The following is a 20,610-nucleotide window of genomic DNA, read 5'->3' as shown; positions in this document are numbered from 1 at the left end:
TCAATGGGATGGTTATTTTTAGTGTTGCAGAGCATCTGAGGCTTTGATTAAAGAGATATTTTTTATATCCTGCCTCAGTGGTGGCTGGAATGTTCCTCCTGCTGCACTACTAAATGCCTTTAAAGCAATTTTGTATAATCAGAGTTTCAGCCTTATTGTGAGCTGTTTAGCATTAGGGTAAATGTGGTCATATGAGCCTCCCTTTACTCTCTCTCTAGTTTATGGTAGAACAGGCCTACAACTAACAAAGAATATAGTGATACAATGCAATGCTTTATGTTTGTATGGTCACACTATGTAACAGCTCACTTACATCTCTTACATGAAGCTGCTCATTCCCACAGTTTGAGTAGTACAAATGTGTGTTTGGCTGCTGGTTATCTGAACCAGCTGAATGACCAGATTTAATTTTCTAAATACCCTTTTTTATTTCTATTAAGTACTAACAAGCTTTATATTGAATCAGGTTTGTGATAAGCATTTTACCAGTAATAGGCTGGCACTATTTTAATTCAGTTTTAATTTTTAATTTTGGGGTTTTAAAGCAGTGTTGATGGCAGATCTTGGAGGTACATGAGGTACATGCTGGAATCCTGTTCAATTCTCATGTTCCTTCTGCACCTACCCACCATTTGCTTCTTTGAAAACTCTCTGTAGTTTCTGAAACCACAACCAGATGTTGTTTCTGGCTCAGGAAAACTGTTCTGCAGCTTCAGCTGAATCTGTGTACTGTTGAGTACAAAACAAAACCACAAAACCTTTCTAAAACTATTAGTGCAATAATTTGTTTTTCTGCAGACCACCATTAGCAAACAGGAAGCTTTATGTACTTACAAGCAAAATAATTAAAGCTTCACTTCTGTTTACTTCTGGAAGTTACATTCTCAAGGTGTTATGCTTATTATTTCCATTTCCTTTAGATTTAGAGAAGCAGTTTGTGAATTAACCACTAGGCAAATGAAATATTCTGCTTAGGGCTGATGGGTTGAGGTGAATTGGATAGTGCAATAGGTCAAAGTTTGTAGACTGTTGACTGTTCTGGCTGGGTATGTTAACTGCACTTTTCTAGTATTTGCAGGTATCGTGACTTTTTGTTAGGGCTAAAGCCTGAACGAAGAACCTTAGCTGGCCAGCTTTTATTCAGCACAGTGTTAAATAAGGTTTCACTTCTCTTTGTCTAGATGGATTAAAGGTGGGCCAAAACAATGTGCAATTTACTATCTCAATTTAGAGAGAAGGAAACACTTGCTCTTTTATAGTGTAAAATGAATGCATAATAGACAAAATAAGTTTACAGGATTTATTCACATGAAGTTGTATGAGAGATCCTTAATATGCTTTTTCTTTCTTTGCAGCTACTGGCTGACGAACAAGGTCCACATTAAACGACCCAGCACTGGTCTCCTCATGTATACTCTTGCCACTAGATTTTGTGATGAAATTCACCTGTATGGATTTTGGCCATTCCCAAAGGATTTACATGGAAAACCAGTGAAGTATCACTATTATGATGATCTGAAGTATCGATACTTTTCTAATGCCAGTCCTCACAGGATGCCATTAGAGTTTAAAACGTTGTATGTGTTGCATAACAGAGGAGCACTTAAATTAACAACAGGGAAATGCGGACAGAAATAAAGTACATGTAAATTACAGTAAGAAGTACAGAATACACATTTCATCATAAATATGTTCTGAAATGGTAGTGGGATCCAATAAGGATATGTCACAGTACCCACTAACCAGCAGAAAAAAGGACTTTTATGAGAAGTACATAACCAGCTATTATACCTGTAGAGTGCTATACAACTAAGCTATCTTGACTGCAAGAGTTCCAGTAAGTGCCACTTTCACTAAGAACTGAGCTTGAATGTATACTCAGTAGTGTTTACAGGAGCCACTGACATATTCATCATGAATGAAAGAAGAAAAATATAGCCTGCTTACTGCTGATTTGCCACCGTGGTCAGACAGCCCACAGAAGAAATCCCCAGTGGATGGAATATTTTCTTGACCAAATAAACCAGGCCTGGATAGAAAATGTCACAATGGAACCAACTAGATACTGATGTCCCTAAGATGAAACAAATCAGTAAATGCCTTCAGTCACAGTACTCTTTCTGATCATGCCTTTTAACAGTTTTTCTTGCTGTTTCTCTTATTGCTGTTAGTTGGGTTCGATTGCTTTTGAGTATTGGAGCCCTTAAAGGGTTTTGAGAATGTTATGAATAATTAGAAGTATATATGTTATGGAATTGTCTTAGGAAAAAAATTGAGGGTGGACGGAAGAGTCAAATATTTTATCACTTTTTACTGTGTTGTATCCTGCTGTCACATGACCCTTAATGTCCCAATTGTTTTCTAGCTACCACTAGTTTCCTCTACATGGAACCACTCATAGGTCTTTTTGATCCAGTTTTAAAGATAAGTTTGTTCTGTTGTGCTCATATTTGAAAACATACAAGAAGGTGCCTTTATTTTTGGTACCAAAGATTACTCCTATAAAAAAGTTTTCTTTCTTTGAAGAAGTGCTGTAGATTTAGTATGATTTTCCTTTGCTACTGAAGGGAAAACATGATTTATGTAATTTGAGTTTTTGAAGTAAGCATCTCAAAACAAAGTCTCTTTACTGACTTTGCATGTAGAATTTAATCAGAAAAATCTTTAGGAGTAAACTAGTATTTCATACAGTCAAATATATATGAATAGACAATTTTTATTCTTGATTGAAAGTTAAACACAAAGTCTAAGGGAACTCAGGTGACATTGGAACACCTCTAAAGAAAAAATAATATATATATACATATATAAAATTACTTTTAAAAATTAAATTTCTAATAGTGTTGGATGATGTGATGGATACCTGTTTGTATCATCTTAATGTTCTGGTATGTAATTGACTGAATTAACACAGAGCTCCTTTATCTCACAGTGATTTTCCTGAGAATCAGTTTGTTTATCAAAAAAATGAAGAATTATTTCACTCTCTTATTTCAAAAAAGAGAGCAAGAAATCACAGGAGGCTGGGAAGGGATGAAGTGTCAGTACAGCATATACTAAGATACAAAACCTGTCTGCATATGTTATATTTCAGCACTGAGGGAGCAGGTGAATTAAGAATGCCATTGTTTAACCATTTTCCAGTCAAGCAAGGCTAAAGAGGAGCCATGCAGATCCAATGCATGGGTATTATCTTGTTATCTTTTAAGCTCTACATTAGGTCCTCATCTCCAAATATGATATTAATTGTATCAATAGAATTTTGAACTAGCTTGAGCGATTTCATATGTAGCACAACACCTACCAACATTTGCAGGCTAAAAATGCATTTATTACCAATTTTTCCTCTTAAGTTCACGTGTATTTCATTATGCATGATTAGAGGTCTGTGCTTACGCAAATTTAGTAACTAAATCATTCCCTTGCAGTTTTGCCAAAAGTTGTTGGGAAATAGTAAGTCATTCTGCTACATGTAAGACACAGTAACATATTTCCCTATTGACCAGTCTCTCCTACCTAGGGCAGTTTACTTTAGCTATATACTAAGGTTTGGGATGTTGTCCTAACATGATCACTAAAATTAAAGCATCACAAAGAACTAAACAGCAACACAGACCAGAATGTGTTTAATTTGTTGTTGATAAGCCAGAGGGTGTAGTTTGTACACTGTGTAAGCTTGCAGTTTATGACAAGGCTTATTGAAGGTGGGTATATTCCTGTTTTATTTCTGTTAGAGGTTTGCTGCTGTTGATCTTTTAAAACTTAATTTTTATATATTGACATTATTTAGATAAAGAATTCACATGTGCCAGTCTCACAGAAGCTCTGAGAAGCATCTGTTTAGCTTTATCTTTGGAAAAGCATCTTTTTCTCTCTAATGTCAGGCTATCAACAAAAACAGAATTGAATTAAATTGAAATATTAATTAACAGGTGAATTTTTTTACCTGAGGGAAGGTTTTAAAACACCAATTGATTATTTCTCTGGAAGCAAAGTAGATGGAGACACTCTTACTCCTATTGTAGTAGAAAAAAAATTACTTGTGTAATTGAATAATAACAATGAGACATAAATTGTCTAAGTTTGTCCTTAGAAATCAGCAGTTGAAGAAAAATTTGGCCTGAGCCTGTTTTGCAAGGTTCACTTTCTGTAAGTGAAGTTAATTTTAGTACACAAGCTACATACAAGGGCAGAGTTTTTCTGACATAGTTTGGCACAAGACAAAACAGTAGCCCCTACTTTCTAGGCAACAGGGTTTGTCCATACCTCCTCAAAACAGAGCCTTAACCTCATCTCCTGCAGGCTTTCCATTTTCAATATTGCACACTTCTGGCACCATGAGCCATGGTCTTATGGCTCCCTTCTGTCATCCACAATTATCTTTCCCATAGCACTCTCCCCTCAAACTGACACCCAGGGGTGTTTCCCTACCAAAAGCATAGGACTCCTCACTAACCTGTGTCCTGTCTCACCTGGCTCAGCTTCATCCTGAGCTGAGGTGTAATGTAGTGAGTGATAGGTTTCAAACCATATTCTGAGGCAAGTAGCAGTTGTAGTCTTTGGTGATGCAATTTATTAGCAAACACTAGAAGCCATTTTACTCTATTGCTCATGTGTAAGATCTGTGTGCATGTGGCACCCAAAGCTTCTGAGGCTCCCTGGTGTGCAGTCTGTTGTGCTTAAAATTATCTGTTTTGGGGTGTTTTTTAACCAGCAGTTACTGGTTACTTTAGGGTGACCTGAGGGGACATGCCCAGAGATTTTCCTCATAGGTTACACAGCCTTGGTTCTTAGCCCTCTCACTGCTGGGAAGCTGTACCAGTGGACTCATTGCAGACACCCTTTCTCTACTCCCGGCTCTGTGTTGCTCTGAGGCTCCTTCTGCATTTCTACTGAGGCAGCCCAGGTTGTGAATGAAAAAAACCAAATTACTTCCACTGTATGACTCTTTATCCCTATAGCAGACCTGAGACATTGCTTTAAGGCTTAATTACTGTATAGGGACTTTAGAGTGGAATAAATTTTAACTTAGGGTCCTTCACTGGGCCACAGTCAACAGCTTAATCCTCCATAGCTGCCTTGGATTATTTCTGTTGTTTGTATAGATTAACACTTCCTGTGCTGCCTGCAGCACAGGTCAGTTAAACAGGTTTATTATGATTACCACATTTGTCATTCAGCACTATGAAGTAGATGGGATAAAAAGAATTGCTAATTCTGAAATTATATCAGCCCTGTTGAGGAACAACTGAGGAATGCTCATCAGTGGAGTGTTCCTCAAATTTATCCTCACATCATTCATATCAATTGCCAGATACAGTTCCTGAAAGAATGTTAAAAATAAGAACTGGGAGCTACATCAAGGCAGCAGACTGTATATTTTTCTGAATCTTATGGCAGCTTTACATTGGACAACTTGATTTAATTCAGATACATTACTTGTAAATTGTTTATTAGTGTACATGTTAGTGTTTCTGTGGCAGTCTTTCATATTTTATAAAAATAATAGATAAATGCGTTTGTTAAGTTTTCAGCTTTGGAAGAGTTCTCTCTTCCACAGCTCTGAGCCACTCTTCAGATACAAGATCTGCTAAACCTTTCAAAACTTGGCTGGTTTACACAAGCTGATGTACAAAAGTGTACACTTCTTTTGTTAAACAATATAATCAATATGTGCTTTAGGTTACCACCTTTTCTCTAATTGTCTGCAATTTGAAGAAAAACAGGTACCTAATTTTAGTATTTCATCAACGTGCTAAGCACTCCTTACAGTGACTTTCCTGGGAGAGACACATCCAGGATTAAATGGGGATCTAGATTAGCATATTTCAGGATATAACTCTGAAATTGCACATTATTTATTTTGAAGAGCACTGTTGCTTTGTGTTGGGAATAGCACAATTATTCTAATTGTAGATAAAATAAAGTGTTTACAGAGACCTTAATTCCTGCACAGTACTGTTGCTACTGATCATATGTAATACGATTTCAGTGTTTTAAAGTACTGATATATATTTTGTCAGGATTGTTATGTTTGACACTTTTAATATTATTTCAAGTACAGCTACGGGGATTGGGTTTTTATTTGTATACTGAAAAATAAATTTTTTTAATTTTTTCTTCTATATCTTGTTCTGCATTTTGTTGTAACACACGTGATATTTTTTCAGTTATGGGCTAACTGTAACGGTATGTGGAGGGTGAGTGTCTTCTCCTTTAAGGTGTCTTAAGGACTTTCTCAATACAAAAGGGGATATTAAGAAAAGGAGGAAGCCATAAACAAGAACAGAGAGAGACAAACCTGACCGAGAAATGATAAAGAAGGCAGTGATGAGAACCAAAACTGGTAAGTCACACTAACTCATAATAATATATGGAGTGCAGGAGTGTTTATTGCAGTAAGATTACCTGATTGAGGACCTTGTCAAATGGGACACTGAAAGGGAAGCAATAAAGTACATGGAGACGCTGACCTGTCAGGCAAATCATAAAGGAGACAAGGAGAAGTGGCTAGCCTCAGGACTTCAGAACTGATAAGCATTCAGACTTGAGGGTCTGCGAAGCTGGAGGGGAGTCAGTGGGACTGTGCAAACTGCTGAGGCAATGTGCAGGGGAGGAAGAAAAGAGAAATAGGGAGAAAAGCAGCAGATCGTATGTGTCACGGGCAGGTATCGGGGCTACCGGCTGTCAGGTGCTTCCGCAACTTCCCCCCAGTCTGGAGGAGCTGTTGGATGAGCCCGAGGGTCACACGTGGTGCTGCCTCTCACAGAGGAGCGGCCGCTGCTATGGTACAGCACATTTTAAAAGTTTTCTCAAGCCCCACAGACTTAAATAAGAACATTTTTTATAAGCTTGACAGAAAACCCCCAGTGATCTCACCCTAAGGTAAGATGTGTATTTAATATCACATTAAATTTCCAAATGTGAACTCTTGCATCACACGAAACCACTCTTCCACAAACTGTTGTTTCCACAATGTTCAGATAAGCAGGGGTCCAGGAAGTGAAAGAAGTGGTGAGACTTTCATTTCTCCTATGCATCAGTATGGAAAGTCATTTGGAAACTGACCTGAAACTGTTGACTTCTGCCTTTCATTACGTCTGTGTCTTCTGTTGGAGGAGACTCAAAAGCTGAAGTGTTTCAGTGGGAATGTACACATGAGAGCATTAACCTCATGTTGGGTAAATAATTTTCAGCTAAGCTCACAGAGCTCTGGTAACACACCCAGCCTGAAGAAATACCCTGTGTTGACTAAAAATGCCAAAGAGCTGTGGCCACTTGATTAACAAGGGACATGTTTGCTAAAATTAGAAAAAAATGCCCTATTAATTGTCTATAGTGCAGTAGACAATACATAGCTAATAAAGTCTCTTCTGTCTAACCTCCAATATAATAAAAGGCTTCTTTTTCATCTTAGGCTACAGATTAGTGGGTTCTATACCCTTGAAGAAGAAAGGAAGACAAAACCTACAGGGCAAAAAAAATGAGATTAATTACCTGAGAACACGTAATACAGAAAACAAAGTAATAAATCGGCTTTATGACTAACTAAAAATCCTACAAGAGGTGCAGCTCAGGTTTTTCATACATATATGTTGGTTTTCTTTAATATAGACACAATTTGCTTTGAAAGTTTAGTGAGAGATATGTGTATATATTTATATACATACATATATGTATATCTATGAATGTGTTCTAAACCTATGAAATGAATTAGATGCAAGTGCAGAATTGCAATTTATAAAGTAAGAAACTATGTTGGGAATTAGCAAAATGAAGAGCTTCTGGGCTTAGAATAAAAGATTATTTAAAGTCTCTTTTGTGTTGTAAAGAAGCTGACCTTAAGCAGACTAACATCAGCAGTGTCCTAGTTTGAGCCAGGATGAAGCCAGTTTTTATTTTACTGGGTTTTTTGTTGTTTTGTTTTGTTTTTTCCTCTTTCAGTTAGCTTTCTTTTAGCTAGCAGCAAGTGTTGCAGCTAGTGAACTGATAACACTGTAATGTTTATGTTACTGCTGAGACTCCAGGGTCGCTTCTTAGCTCTGCTGCAGCAGAGGCTACTGGGGCAGAAGAGTCATATCTGTAACTAGATGGACCTAGATGGACAGCAAAACTGGCCTAAGATATTCCATACATGTATCTACATAAGCTCAAAGGAAGGTCAGAGATTACAGAAGACAACTTCCTTCCTGCTTCTTCCCTTCTCTTCTGTCCACGACCGGCATCTAGGGAGAGCTCCATCAGCATTGACCCCAAGGCTCTGTATCCCTCAACCCTCATCACTCTGTGCTCTCTCCAGCAGCAGTTCTGGTACTTTTCAGGACTGCTCACAGCTAAGGAGAGTGCTGTGGGAATTCCTGGGGGAAGGGAGGCAGGCAATAGGGGTTTGCGCATTTCTGAACACATCTGTATAGAATTGTAGATATTTTCTTGTATCGTTAGTGTTTAATTAAAGCTGTCTAGTTTAGTTTTCAATCCAGAAGTCTCCTTGTTGTTGCTCTCCTTTCCCTGCCTGGGGGGCGGAGGAGGGGGAACAAATCAAGAGCATTGTTGACTCTGGTTTAATTGCCGATCTTGAGTCAAACCATGACAAGCAGGAAGGCAGCAGTTTTCTAGTATGTCAATTCCTGAAGTCAAAGAACATTAAATACCTTCTTAGTCATCCTGCATGTACTGTCAGGGAGTCATGTGACTCTGTAGCAGAAGGGCAGGAGAATCATAGAATCGCAAAATCACTTAGGTTGGAAAAGACCTTCAGGATCATTGAGTCTGACCATTAACCCTACTGTACCAAGTCTAGCCTTTCCTAAGGCAAGAAACACTCTATTCTTCAATAAAACTAATTTATGCAGGTATTAACTATTCACAACATGTGTCAAACATCCCCAGTCAGTCATCTTTCTCTTGCTGCACCTGCTTCCCCTCCACACTCTAGGCTGGCTGCAACAAAGTGGCCACAAGAATGAACGTGCTCTGATTTCATTGTCTCTGGATGATGAATTTCTACTGGAAGGAAATATTTCCATTTATCCTACATACCACCAGAAAGAAGGTGTAAATATACTGCAGGGCCAAATTAAAATTGAAAACAAAGTATTTTTTTCAAATATCAACATTAAATGTTGGGGATTTTATCTGTAAAATGATACACTGAAAACTACTATGATTAAGTATTGAGGAAAATATGATTTCACCAACTTATTTTCAAACAGCTCAAGTCTAAACAACTTCCAATATTATACATTGCTGGAGTGTGTCCAGAGAAGAGCTACCAAGCAGGTGAAAGGTGTGGAAGATAAGCCTTATGAGAAGAGGCTGAGGGAACTGAGATTGTTTAGTTTGAAGAAGAGGAGGCTGAGGGGAGACCTCATTGCTCTCTACAACTACATGAAAGCAGGGCATAGGGAGGTGGGAGTTGGCCTCTTCTCTCAGGTGAATAATGAGAGGATGAGAGGAAATGGCCTGAAGCTGCGCCAGGGGAGGTTTAGATTGGGTATTAGAAAGAATTTATTTACCAAAAGAGTGGTTGTACAGTGGAACAGGCTGCCCAGGGAGGTGGTGGAGTCAACATCCCTGAGGACTTCATCTAAGTCAAGAAACAAAACTGTGTCTTCCATATTACTTGAGTGTAAGAAGTTGTGGGACAGCAATCCTGCCTGCAGCATTACCAGAAAGTAATCTGCTCTCATTGATAGGCTGATAGACCAAAGTCATCACACCCAATGAGTTTTTTGCTCTAATGTCTGTGTAATACTCATCTGTTTTCTATCTATAATTTACTCTAACAGCACATAGAACTATGCAGTCAATAGTTTCCATGACAGACATAAAGACAGTTGACTGGTAGTGCAAGTGTTTTGAGGGCACTTTTCCTAAGAAAGCACAAAACACCGAAGTTTACTGAAAAAGAAAGCACAAAAGAAAGATGCTTACTGACAAAGAAGGGTAGATGGACAAATCCAGTATCTCAGTGAGACTTAAGCTTGCAAACGGGACAAGGAAAACCCACCAAATGTACAAAACTGAATTCCAGTGGACAAATGGAGGTCAGAAGTGACAGGTCCACTTGAAGACAACAGGAGGAAGCCAGCAAAGGCCCGACACTGATGAGTGGTTTCACTGCTGTGCGCGGAGCCCGACCGAGCACCATTCCGCCCACCCGCGGCGGGGAGCCGGGGCGCGGTGGTGGCAGAGCTCTCCGCACGCAGAAGAGACGAGCCCTGCTCCTCAGCCACAAGCCAGGAGCCGAGGGGACCCTGGCAGTCATCACAAGCGGCCGGCCCCGCTCCTCAGAGGCGCGATGTCTCCCCATCACGGCCCGGAAAGGGCAGCAGCGCCTGTCCCGCCCGCCCTAAGCAGCAGCGCTCCGGCCGCCGCAGCCGCCGCCCTCCCCGCACAGTCCGGATCACCAAGTAGACGCTAAGGACGGTGCTGGCCAGCACCAGCACGGCCAGGGCGCGATGGGTGGGTGGCTGGCCCTGCTCAGGAGACGCCGATGCCTCGGCGAGGCGGCTGCTGCTGCTGCTCCGCGTAGCACCCCAGCCGGCCCGCTCCGCAGGGTGCGGGAAGCGGAGGCTGCGCCCGGAGCCACCGGCAGCAACCCCGCCAGAAGCCACGGAGGCAGCGACCATGAACACGTGTCGTCCCCTGCCCAGCGCGGGCCCCAGTTTCCGCTGACACCGAATGCGTTTTAAAAGCGGCCGGGCTCTGCAGCCTTCAGGCCGCCGGGAGCGCTCATCCCGCAGCGCCCGTCGCCTTCCATGGACGTGCCGGCGGCAGCGCGCCCCATTCCCGGCTGCAGTCCCGTGGCGCAGGGCGGGGTGCGGTGAGAGCATCAGGACGGGGTGCGGGTTCCTCGCTTCCGCCAATGACCCCATCTCTGCGGCGCTGCAGCGGGGTGCCTCCTGCTCAGGCGGGCTGTTCTTCTCCCACCACCCTTTGGGAGCGCCCGAACTCCTGTGCGTGTGGCCGTGCCCAGCCTCTGCCGAGCCCCCCGGGCGTCGGCGGGGCAGAGCCCGCGGGGTCTGGGTGGGCTGAGCGCCGGGGCGTGGCGGCAGATGGTGGCTGGCACTGCACTTCTGTCTGGCAGTGGGACGGCATTCCGGCTTTCAGAACTTGTAGGTCAAGCGAGTAAGGGACGTTAATTTTCCCGGTTGTGCTGGTGAGATGTAAGGATCTGTTGATGAGGTGCTGGATTGATGATCTGTATTGAGCCTTTACGTGAAATGGTGAAGAAAACATAAGCAAAGGGAAGGTTTAGAAAATGATGAGATCCGAAGGCTAAAGAGTACAGCTTTTGCTTCAGTTCAAGTCAAATGGTGGAAAGATGGGGAAAATTATTGTGTCTCTGCAGACCACAGCCAAGGGTGGTAGAGCAGTTCTTACATTATGAAGCTAGCAGATATTAATGAACCTGGGAGGTGGGACCCTGACTTGCATACAGAGTGAATCTGCTGTGATGTTTATTACAGTAGTGTCACATGTGTTCCCTAAGTAAATGCATTTGCATACGATAATCCTTTAATAATTAGAAGCATTATTAGATTGTTTTATTTTGCTCCTTTTTTGTGAACAGTAAGGTACACCAAGGCTTCCAGGGGTGAGATGTGCATACAGAGGAAGAGAAAATCCATATTGGCAGTGCATTTTTTTTTCATGTTCATTTTTTTCATGGAAGGAAACTGATGATGTGCCGGAGAAGCAAAAGTACCTTTGTACGGTAATATTTCGGCAGTTGGAATAACATGGGAAGCAACCAGATTTTGTATATGAGCAGACTTGTTTTGGTATCCTAGAAACCTTAAACTTTTCAGTTGATCAGCCATATTGGGTCCTGTACAATCACATATAGATACTTTAAATAGTGATTAGTTAACAGACTAGGTTTAGCTGTTAACTGAAAAAACAAGTTCAAGGTCTTGAGTTACATAAACGAGACAGAATTTGAAAAGTTTCAAACTGAATCAATAGCATGTGTACCACTTAACTATCATATGTATGTCTTTGCCGTGAAAATCATGGTCTCCTCATAGGAATTTTGTTTCAGATGCTTTGAAACAATAGTTTTTGCTGAAGATGCTGAAGGTAGCACATGATTTAACTTTCTTGACAGCTTTTTCCAGGATTCAAAACTTTAATAGAGCTTGACTGATACAGGTCCCTCCACCCCCAATATCTGTCAGACTGTTGCCTCAAGGCAATTGCATTCCAGTACAGTGGTTTTTAACCTCAGTTATAAGCCAGTTTAGCCAGAGTGTGTAGCACCAGTTAAACTAATGATAATGGTGCTCTCTATCCCCTCCCCTTTCCACCCAGATAGAGAAAGGAGAGAATAAAGAGAACTGCTTCCATATTGAAAACTAAACTAGACTACTTTTATGATATTTCATAATATGTAGAAATATATACAAATATGTGTTAGGAGTGTAGAAAACCCCTATCTCCCCCAACTCCCTACCCCCAGCAACTCCTACTGCACTCCCCTGAGCTGCAGGGCAGTCCTGAAGAGTTCCAGACCATTTCCAGAGGTAGTGGTAAGGCAGACAGGAGCTGAGGGTGGAGATACAGGAGTCAGTAATGCACAGGTCTACAGATTAAGGGAGATGGATAGACAGAGTCCTTCCCGGACACTGGCCATGGACGAAAGACAGCTTGACTTTTGTGATCCCTGACTTTGTACCCAGTATGATGTGTATGGAATGAAATATGCCATTTGGCCAATGTTAGCTACCTGTCTAACCTGCTTCCCCTACAGAAGAGTTGTAGTTATGATCCTTCCACTCCTTTAGTGTCCAAAGCAACAGATTCAACAAGTGGAGCAAAGTGGCCTTGCTCTTTCAGCAGTAACTATAAACATTCCAATTATATCAGTCCATTAAGTGGAAAATTTGCTGTTAATTTCAGCAAGTGTGCTGCTTAAAAGGGAGTTCGCTGAAGGGGAAAAAAAAAAAAAAAAAAATCAGTAGAAGGAAAATTTACTTTATCCTGGCCTAAACCGGGACACTGGAAAGTCAAGGAGAAATCCTTTTTAGAACATCAGTCATGAATATTAAACTCGCCTAAGGAAATGTCAATGACTGTGTCTCATGTAATAGTGTTGGGATACTCATAGGAACGCAACTGCATATTGCATGGCAAACTATGTCAGATGTAGTGTGTGATGGGGGACAAAAAGGGGACTGTCTTGGTCAGTGAAGACTGTGGCATGACTTAATATTCTCATTTTTCAATTACTGTATTTGCAAAAGTACCCTCCTTAAAATCAAGGCTTCTAGTACTGTATGTCCAGAAAAAGTTGGGATTTGCTTTTTTTTTTTTTGCTTTTTTTTTCTTCTTTTTTTTTTCCCTCCCCCCCCAAAATGCAAAGCTAATGCTCTTATTTCAGTAAGGTCTTTGAATTATCAGGATAGTGTCACCGTTTGACTCAGGTCCGACAACAATGCTCTCGATCCCCTCCCCCCCCACCCAGGTAGGGAAGGAGAGAGAGAAAAAGAGAGAGACTTGGCTGGATTGAAAACTAAACTACACAGCTTTAATTAAAACACTAATGAATCATATAAGAAAATATATACAATTATATACAGATGTATTCAGATATGGGCAAAAACCTCTCACCTCCCCCCACCCCCAGCAACTCCCACAGCACTCCCCTGAACTGAGAAGAGTCCCGAGGAATCCCGGAGCTGCTGCTGGAGAAAGCAGAGAGTTATGAGGGTCAGGAGAGCTCGAGCCTAAGGGTCGACGGTGATGGATGAGCAGAGTCCTCCCCGGACGCCGGCCATGGACGGAAGAGAAGCGAAGAAGAAGAAGGAAGGAAGTTGTCCTCTATGATCTCTGTCCTTCCTTTGAGCTTACGTAGATATATGGAATGGAATATCTTTGGCCAATTTTGCTGTCTGTCTAACTCAGCCTCCCACGGGGGGGTCAGAGACCTCCCCATAGTGTCTGAGCCGGCGGAGTGAAGGTGTAACCTTGAAACCTTAGTAGTTAGAAAAACATTCCACTGTCTTATCAGCCTAGCAGAACACATGGTTGCTAGTTAAAAGAAAGCTTACTGAAGGAAAAAAAAAAAATCAGTGAAAAGAAAAAGTGGCTTAATCCTGGCTCAAACCAGGACAGATAGGAAACAAAAATACAGCAATTTTGTGTTCTTACTTTTGAAGCAAAACCAGTTACTAAAGTATTTGTAGATCTCTTTGGGATTTTTTAATAACTGAAACGCATAAATTAATTTAGTATTCAAATAAGGTCTACACAGATTTCAAGTTCATACAGAAAAACTTTCTTGGAGCCAAAGTCAGGAAACTGAGAATGAAAAACAAATGGTGACATTCTGCAATGACCCAGATATACAGCAACTTTTGAAAGACATCTTTCTTAGGGTTATATTCCCCCCTTCTGTGTGTAAATTGAAGAACTTTTCTCACTTACAAAATACATAAAGAACTTTCGTACCTTAAACCCAAAACATGAAAGAACTAGTGAAAGACCCTGAAACTGCTACATTTTCCATTAAAATTAATGGAGCTTAGTTTACTTATTTACCTTTGAAAAAAACAATTGGCTTTTCCTTAAAACAGGCCTTGCAGATGAATTGAAAGAACAGAGAAATGACTTTGCAAGATTATGTGAGTGTCAAGGATGTCTGGAAGGGGCCTTTCCATCAGGAAATTAAATGGTAATTAAGATAAAGGTGCTTAAGAGCTCCTTTCCTTTTCCTGTTTTGCTGACTGATACTTGTAGCAACAAAGGGCACAGTACAGAACACATCTATTTCGATTTCCCTCAACCCCATTACTCTGTTGATGTCGTCCATTACAAAGTCCTTGTGGAATGACTTTCATGATACTCAAAAATAAAGAAACCAGAAGTGACAACCCTTCTCTGTTTTTGATAGGAGGCTACCCAGGTGCCAGCTGTCCTCTGCCCCAAGAGCTATTTTGAGCTCTTCAATCCTATACAGAATTATGTAGTTTTATAGGTCTCCAAACCACATTATAATCACTTTTATTTATGCTATCCAAGGACATAATTGTCCAATTATATCTATACTTACCTTTGCATAGATCAGAAATCTTTCCAAACAAAAGAAAGGCAGAGGTTGTTCTGTCCCTTTTAATGGTTCTTCCCATGATGATGTGCATACTAAGTAGCTATGAACTGTGACAAAGGGTGCTAGAGAAAATACTCTGCAAATATTTTACAGATACATTTTGTAAAATACCATGTGTATAACTTTTATTTAAAAAGTCAAAGTGAATAATTTTATATTTGTGTACAATCAACTGGAAATTGGTCTCTGTGTTTTAGAATGCAGCAGTCATATAAGCTTATACTCAGCCTAGTCCTCAGGAGTATCAGAGGGAGCAACAAGCCAAGAGAGAGAAGCCCCCAAAAATGGAACTCAGCATACTCCTCCCTTTTACAGAGAGCATGACATAAGTGGTGTGGGATACAGCTGTTGGTCATCTTGTGTCAGCTGCTCTGACTTGAGCTCCCAGCTGACTCAGGGCTACAAATGGCCTGTTCTCCATGGCTGGCATGTGATTCTGTTCCATTGAAACCAGGGCAAAGTTGAATTCTATTTAAATCAAATATCACAGAATCACAGAACATCATGTTTGGAAAGGACCTCTAAGATCACTAGGTCCAACCATTAACCCCCCAAAGAACCCAAAAAAGCACACCAAAACCTTGGCCACTGGAGCATGTCCTGAATTACCGAATCTACATGGCTTTTTAATACCTCCAGGGATGATGACTCAACCACCTGCCTGGGCAGGCTGTTCCAGTGCCTGACCACTCTTTCAGTATAGAAATTCTTCCTAACATCCAATCTAAACCTCCCCTGCTGCAACTTCAGGCCATTGCTAAATGTCTAAATAGACAACAACCACAGCGCTTTCCTCATCCAATAGTCAGGCCACATAGTCATAGAAAGAGATCAGGTTGGTCAAGCAAGACCTCCCTTTCATAAACCCAGGGTGGCTGGCCCTGATCGGTTGGCTGCCCTGTGCTTGCCATGTGAGTGCACTCAAGATGAGCTTCTCCAGGATCTTTCCCAGTACTAAGGTCAGGCTGACAGACCTGTAGTTTCCTGGATTCTCCTTCCAGCCCTTCTTTGTAGATGGGCGTCTCATTAGCCACACTCCAGTTATCTGGGACCTCCTCTGTTGACCAGGATTGTTGATAAATTGCAGAGAGAGGCTTGGCGAGCTCCCTTGCCAGCTTCCTCAGTACTCTACAGCAGATCCCATCAGGCCCAGTAGAGTTGTGAGTCTGCAGGAGCGGAAGCAGATTGTTGACTGCTTCCTCGTGGATTCTGAGGGTTATTGTTCTGCTCTCCACCCTTATACTTCAGCTCAGGAGGCTGAAATATGGAGAACACTTGTTTAAATAAACACTTATTATTGTTAAATATTTGGAGGTGTGACCTGTTAGCAATGAAATACAATACAGAGAGAAAAACAATTTTTAATCATTAACTGTTTGTTGAGAAATAGAAATTTAGCAAAAGAAAGTATTAAATATGTCATATCCAAGCAAGATGCCGCCAGAAAATAGTGCTCTAAAGAGGGTAAAACTTTTCATTATAGGGCCTGTCAAGACAGTACACCAGATTACTTTAAATAAGAGTTTCTGGAGATAAACCCACAGGAGTGTCTTGCACATTTATATTGTGTTTTTTCCCTAGATTACCATATTACAGTAGAAAAGAGAACCTATAATTGCCATAACTAATACCTATTTTAAAAAATCGCTCTTAAATTGTGTGGAATTTAGATGCTGTAATACTTAAATAATTTGTTCAGGGAAGTAATTTGTTCTAGTGAGTTTTCTTTTATATGTCAGCCTTTTTTATCATTAGCAGCTTTTTCAATGTTAGAGTTTCAAGAGTGGCTTTGGGGATTTTCCTCATCCTCTTTTATATACAGGTCCTTATAAACAAATTTAAAGTGAGGCTGATGATGGATAACATTGCTAAATTAGGTTTTACTTTTTTCTTCCAATTCTCTACCCTGTCCCCCTCATGTAGGGACAGGCAAGCAAGCAGTCTTGTGGGTCTTTGTGCCCAGCAATGACCTTATTTTAGAGCCTCTATTTAAAAGTGGAACAGTGTCCCAGTTTGAGAGGACCACAATAAAAATTGCCTATGGCCACGCTTATCTGAGACTGCCCAGGACCACACCAGCTGCTGCCAGATTATTGATATGGCAGTTGAAATGGGGCGGGGGAAGCCCCTGTGCCTATGGGTAGGAGAGGATAGGTCAGATGACCCAAATGAACCAACCACTGTATTCCTTCCCATGGTGCTCAGTATAAAATAGCTCCTAAGGGAGCCCTCTTCTGGCCTGTCTGATGTGTTGCTTGGATTGGGATTTGCTTGCTTGTTTTATCTCCCTCTGCTGCTGCTGTTCAGGTATCCAGTTTTCTCTCTGGAGAAGAGCATTGTTCACTGTGACTGGTCACCTTCTCCTGTGTCCCTGAGTAGGACTAGCTCAGCCACTATAAGGTTTTGCAGACTGTCACTGGGACCCTGGAGTCATCTACTGCTGAGTCCAGTTTGGGACTTTTCTGGTTGGGAAGTAATTACCACATGAGGAGCACAGGTTCTATGATTATATATTTGTGTGTAATTCATCATCATTGTTATTATTACTATCTATTATTTCATTAAACATATTCAAGATTTTATTTTTATTATTTCCAAACTTAAAGTCTCTCTCCCTTTTTATCTTTGCCTAGGAAGGTAGTGGGGGGATAACAGAGAGTATCTGTCACCTGGTTAGTGACTAAAACGGTGACAAACAGAAACACTTAATGCTTCTAACATGTTGGTGGCACTAGTGTTTACAAGCTGGTTCTTGGTAGCTTTTGGCTCCGCTGAAAGTCAGCACATGACAAACATGCCAACTCAATGTGATTACAAGGAGAATAGAGGGCACTTAGCATCTTTTGGATAGCCAGCACTTTACTGCATACAGCGGAAGTTAAAAATTTTAAAGATTATAATTAATGTATCACTTGAAGTTTAGGCATCAAATTGAGAGGACCGAGACCTGAAAAAATTGATAACTGTATCCTGTATCTTTTTTTCTATTAAAAAATTGCATAGACAATGGATTTATTTTGGAGATACATACTCACATTACAAAGCACCAAGAACAATTTCTTCTTGTTTTATTTTCCATTTTCTTCACACTGTAGAGGATAGTCCAAAAAACATTGATTACTACAAGAAAACAAGGGAGCTGACTGGCTACAACTGTGTACACAACTCACATAAGGATCTTGAGCCCATTTCCCACATCAAACAGGAATAGTGCTATAGTGCTATTTATTTATAGGTGAAACTCTTCTTTTGTCTCCTTCATATCTTTTCCAAATAGGTCCAAAACCTCAAAATTTGCATATTCCCCTCTCAAATCAGTTGGAAAGTAATCCCATTACTGACCTGAACAACATCACTCTTAATTTCCGTAAGAAAAAGAAGGAAATGTTTCAGTGCTTGGTATTTGATTTCAAAGATTGCTCATCAGCCAAGGAACCTGGAGTCAAAGGGACCTTCTCCAGATATTTGATCTAACACTATATTCTGAATCTTTTTTCATTTCTGTTTTCCTCTTAGCAGGTTCATACCTTCTCTTCACCTAAAAGGAATGATCCCACTCTTCCTTTGTTTTGTTCTGCTGCTGCTCTCTTTTCTTAGGGCCTGAGATACTACTGTAAAAGCAGGATAGGAGAGCTAGCAAATACTTTATGGTCAGACAGTTTATTTCAACACTTTTTAAACTATTTCCTTTGTCTATGCAACTTCTGAAACAGCTGTTTGAGATATGTAGCATACTTTGGATTGGAGTAGAAGGGTGTCACCTGGAGGTCTGCTATTTGGACAGTAGATGCAATCAGGACAGTGATGATATGCTGGTGTTTGGCTGTGAGGTGGCCTTGGCATCAAAAGATGGCTGCTGCCAGTGTGGGCTTTGCAAGTCAGGGGCTACCCAAGGCAGAGAGGCTTGCCCAGGCAGGCTGCATAGCTGCTGAAGCTGGATGCCTGGCTGGAAAGGTGAGAAGTCCCAGCACTGGCAAAAAGGGACTATTTAGCATAGTGGGTATAGCATGAAATGGTGAAGTAGCAGATGCTGCAGGTGCAGCATCCTGTATGCCAGCTGGATCGTGGTTGTTGTGCTGCAGTAAAAGCCAGGGATGGGGAGGGAGGGAGGAGGTGCAGCAAAAGATTTAACTTCTCCCTGCTGATTGCTACAGTAGGGTCTGAAATTGTTGGATGAGATGTGTGTGAAGATGTAAAGGCACTTCTGACTTGTGGTTGTGTTAGCATGTCACTTGGAAGTGGTTATCTCCTGGGTGCAGGTGTCTATGTGTTCTCCTCTGGAGCTGCTGCGAACAGACCATTGTCCTCCTCAGAAGCAGTTCCCCGTGCAGACTGGGCATCGGGAATTCTTCTCTGGTGGTTCATTCAAATCTGGGTCCAGTGCTTTTTCACCCCAAAGTTTCTTTTGCAATTTATTAGCCCAACTAAAAAAATGCAAATGTAGAGGGTTAGTTGCCACTACCTAATGCTGCTTGGGAGCAATTAAGTGTGGGGTTTGGAAAAGAATACAGAATTATTTAAAAATCCAAACACCAATAATTTTTAGCAACTTCAGTGTCAAATAAAATTGAAGGTAATCATAGGATGCTGACCTTGTAAGCATTCAGCAGATGCTTCAAGAAAATGGCACACATGTAGTAAGATAAGTAGCTTCATTAAAGATTCTTGTAATTTTTAATCTAGTTACCTTCTTTTTTCTTTAAAAAAACCCCAAAAATTCTCTGTTGATGTTTCATACAAGCAGAGTTTCATTATTTTCCAGTCAAGCAGCAATTGCACTTGCAGAGGTGTCCACAGCCCATGCATTTGATCCATCTGCTGTATTTGCTGAATTTACTAGGCCTGCTTCTGTCAACTGTATACTGCATGCCAGATTATTTCTCTGTGAGAAATAATGGATAAACATACGGTAATTCTACTCCTAAAAAATTCAATTCACCTGGAATTTTCTTTTTTATGTTATTTTATAGGAGGAAATTTCATCTCCTACATCTTCTGATAAAACAGATCATTCCCTGTTGCAGGTATAGCTATGTACAGCTATGTATTTTACAATCTTTTTAATCAGTGGGTGGGTTTCAATCTATATGAGAAAGTATGTCTCCAGATTTTCAGCTGAAATCATAACCATTTTTTGTCACACTTGTTTTATCTAAGCTACTGACAGCTACTCCCACTTAAGCCTATTGCCCGGCAGTCTGTTTATACAAGTGAATGGAAAGGATTACATAGATAGGCTTCTCATTGCCGCAGCAGCAGTTGCAAAGCAGTCAAGACATTATTTTCACAGCTTTATAGTGTATACTGATTCTAATTGCTGCATTGTAAAGAGTAATTGTAATTATTATTACAACCTTGTATAAAGGACTGAGCTGCTGCCTCAGTATTGTTCCCTCAGTGCTGCTGGGGTGAGCTGCAAGGCTTGAACCAACCCTGTATGCAAGCTTGTTGCTCTGTCTTACCTCATTACCTCGTCTTACCTATCTTACCTTACAAGT

At 40.9% G+C, this 20,610-nt stretch overlaps 1 protein-coding gene across 1 annotated transcript in view; it reads left to right on the top strand.

Moving 5' to 3' along the window:
* ST8SIA4 (ST8 alpha-N-acetyl-neuraminide alpha-2,8-sialyltransferase 4) overlaps window positions 1-6,125 on the top strand; it is a 44,820-nt gene extending 38,695 nt beyond the window's left edge. Inside the window, exon 5 of the mRNA XM_051643666.1 lies at window positions 1,356-6,125. Coding sequence (XP_051499626.1) covers window positions 1,356-1,638 — 283 coding nt within the window. The 3' untranslated portion in view covers window positions 1,639-6,125. The remainder of the gene's footprint in view (window positions 1-1,355) is intronic.
* Window positions 6,126-20,610: the final 14,485 nt, after the last annotated feature.

This window comes from Apus apus, chromosome Z (assembly GCF_020740795.1).
Source record: "Apus apus isolate bApuApu2 chromosome Z, bApuApu2.pri.cur, whole genome shotgun sequence".
NCBI classification, from domain to species: Eukaryota; Metazoa; Chordata; class Aves; order Apodiformes; family Apodidae; genus Apus; species Apus apus.
The sequence above is the reverse complement of the archived record's forward strand: the minus strand, read 5'-3'. Positions and strand labels throughout refer to the sequence as shown.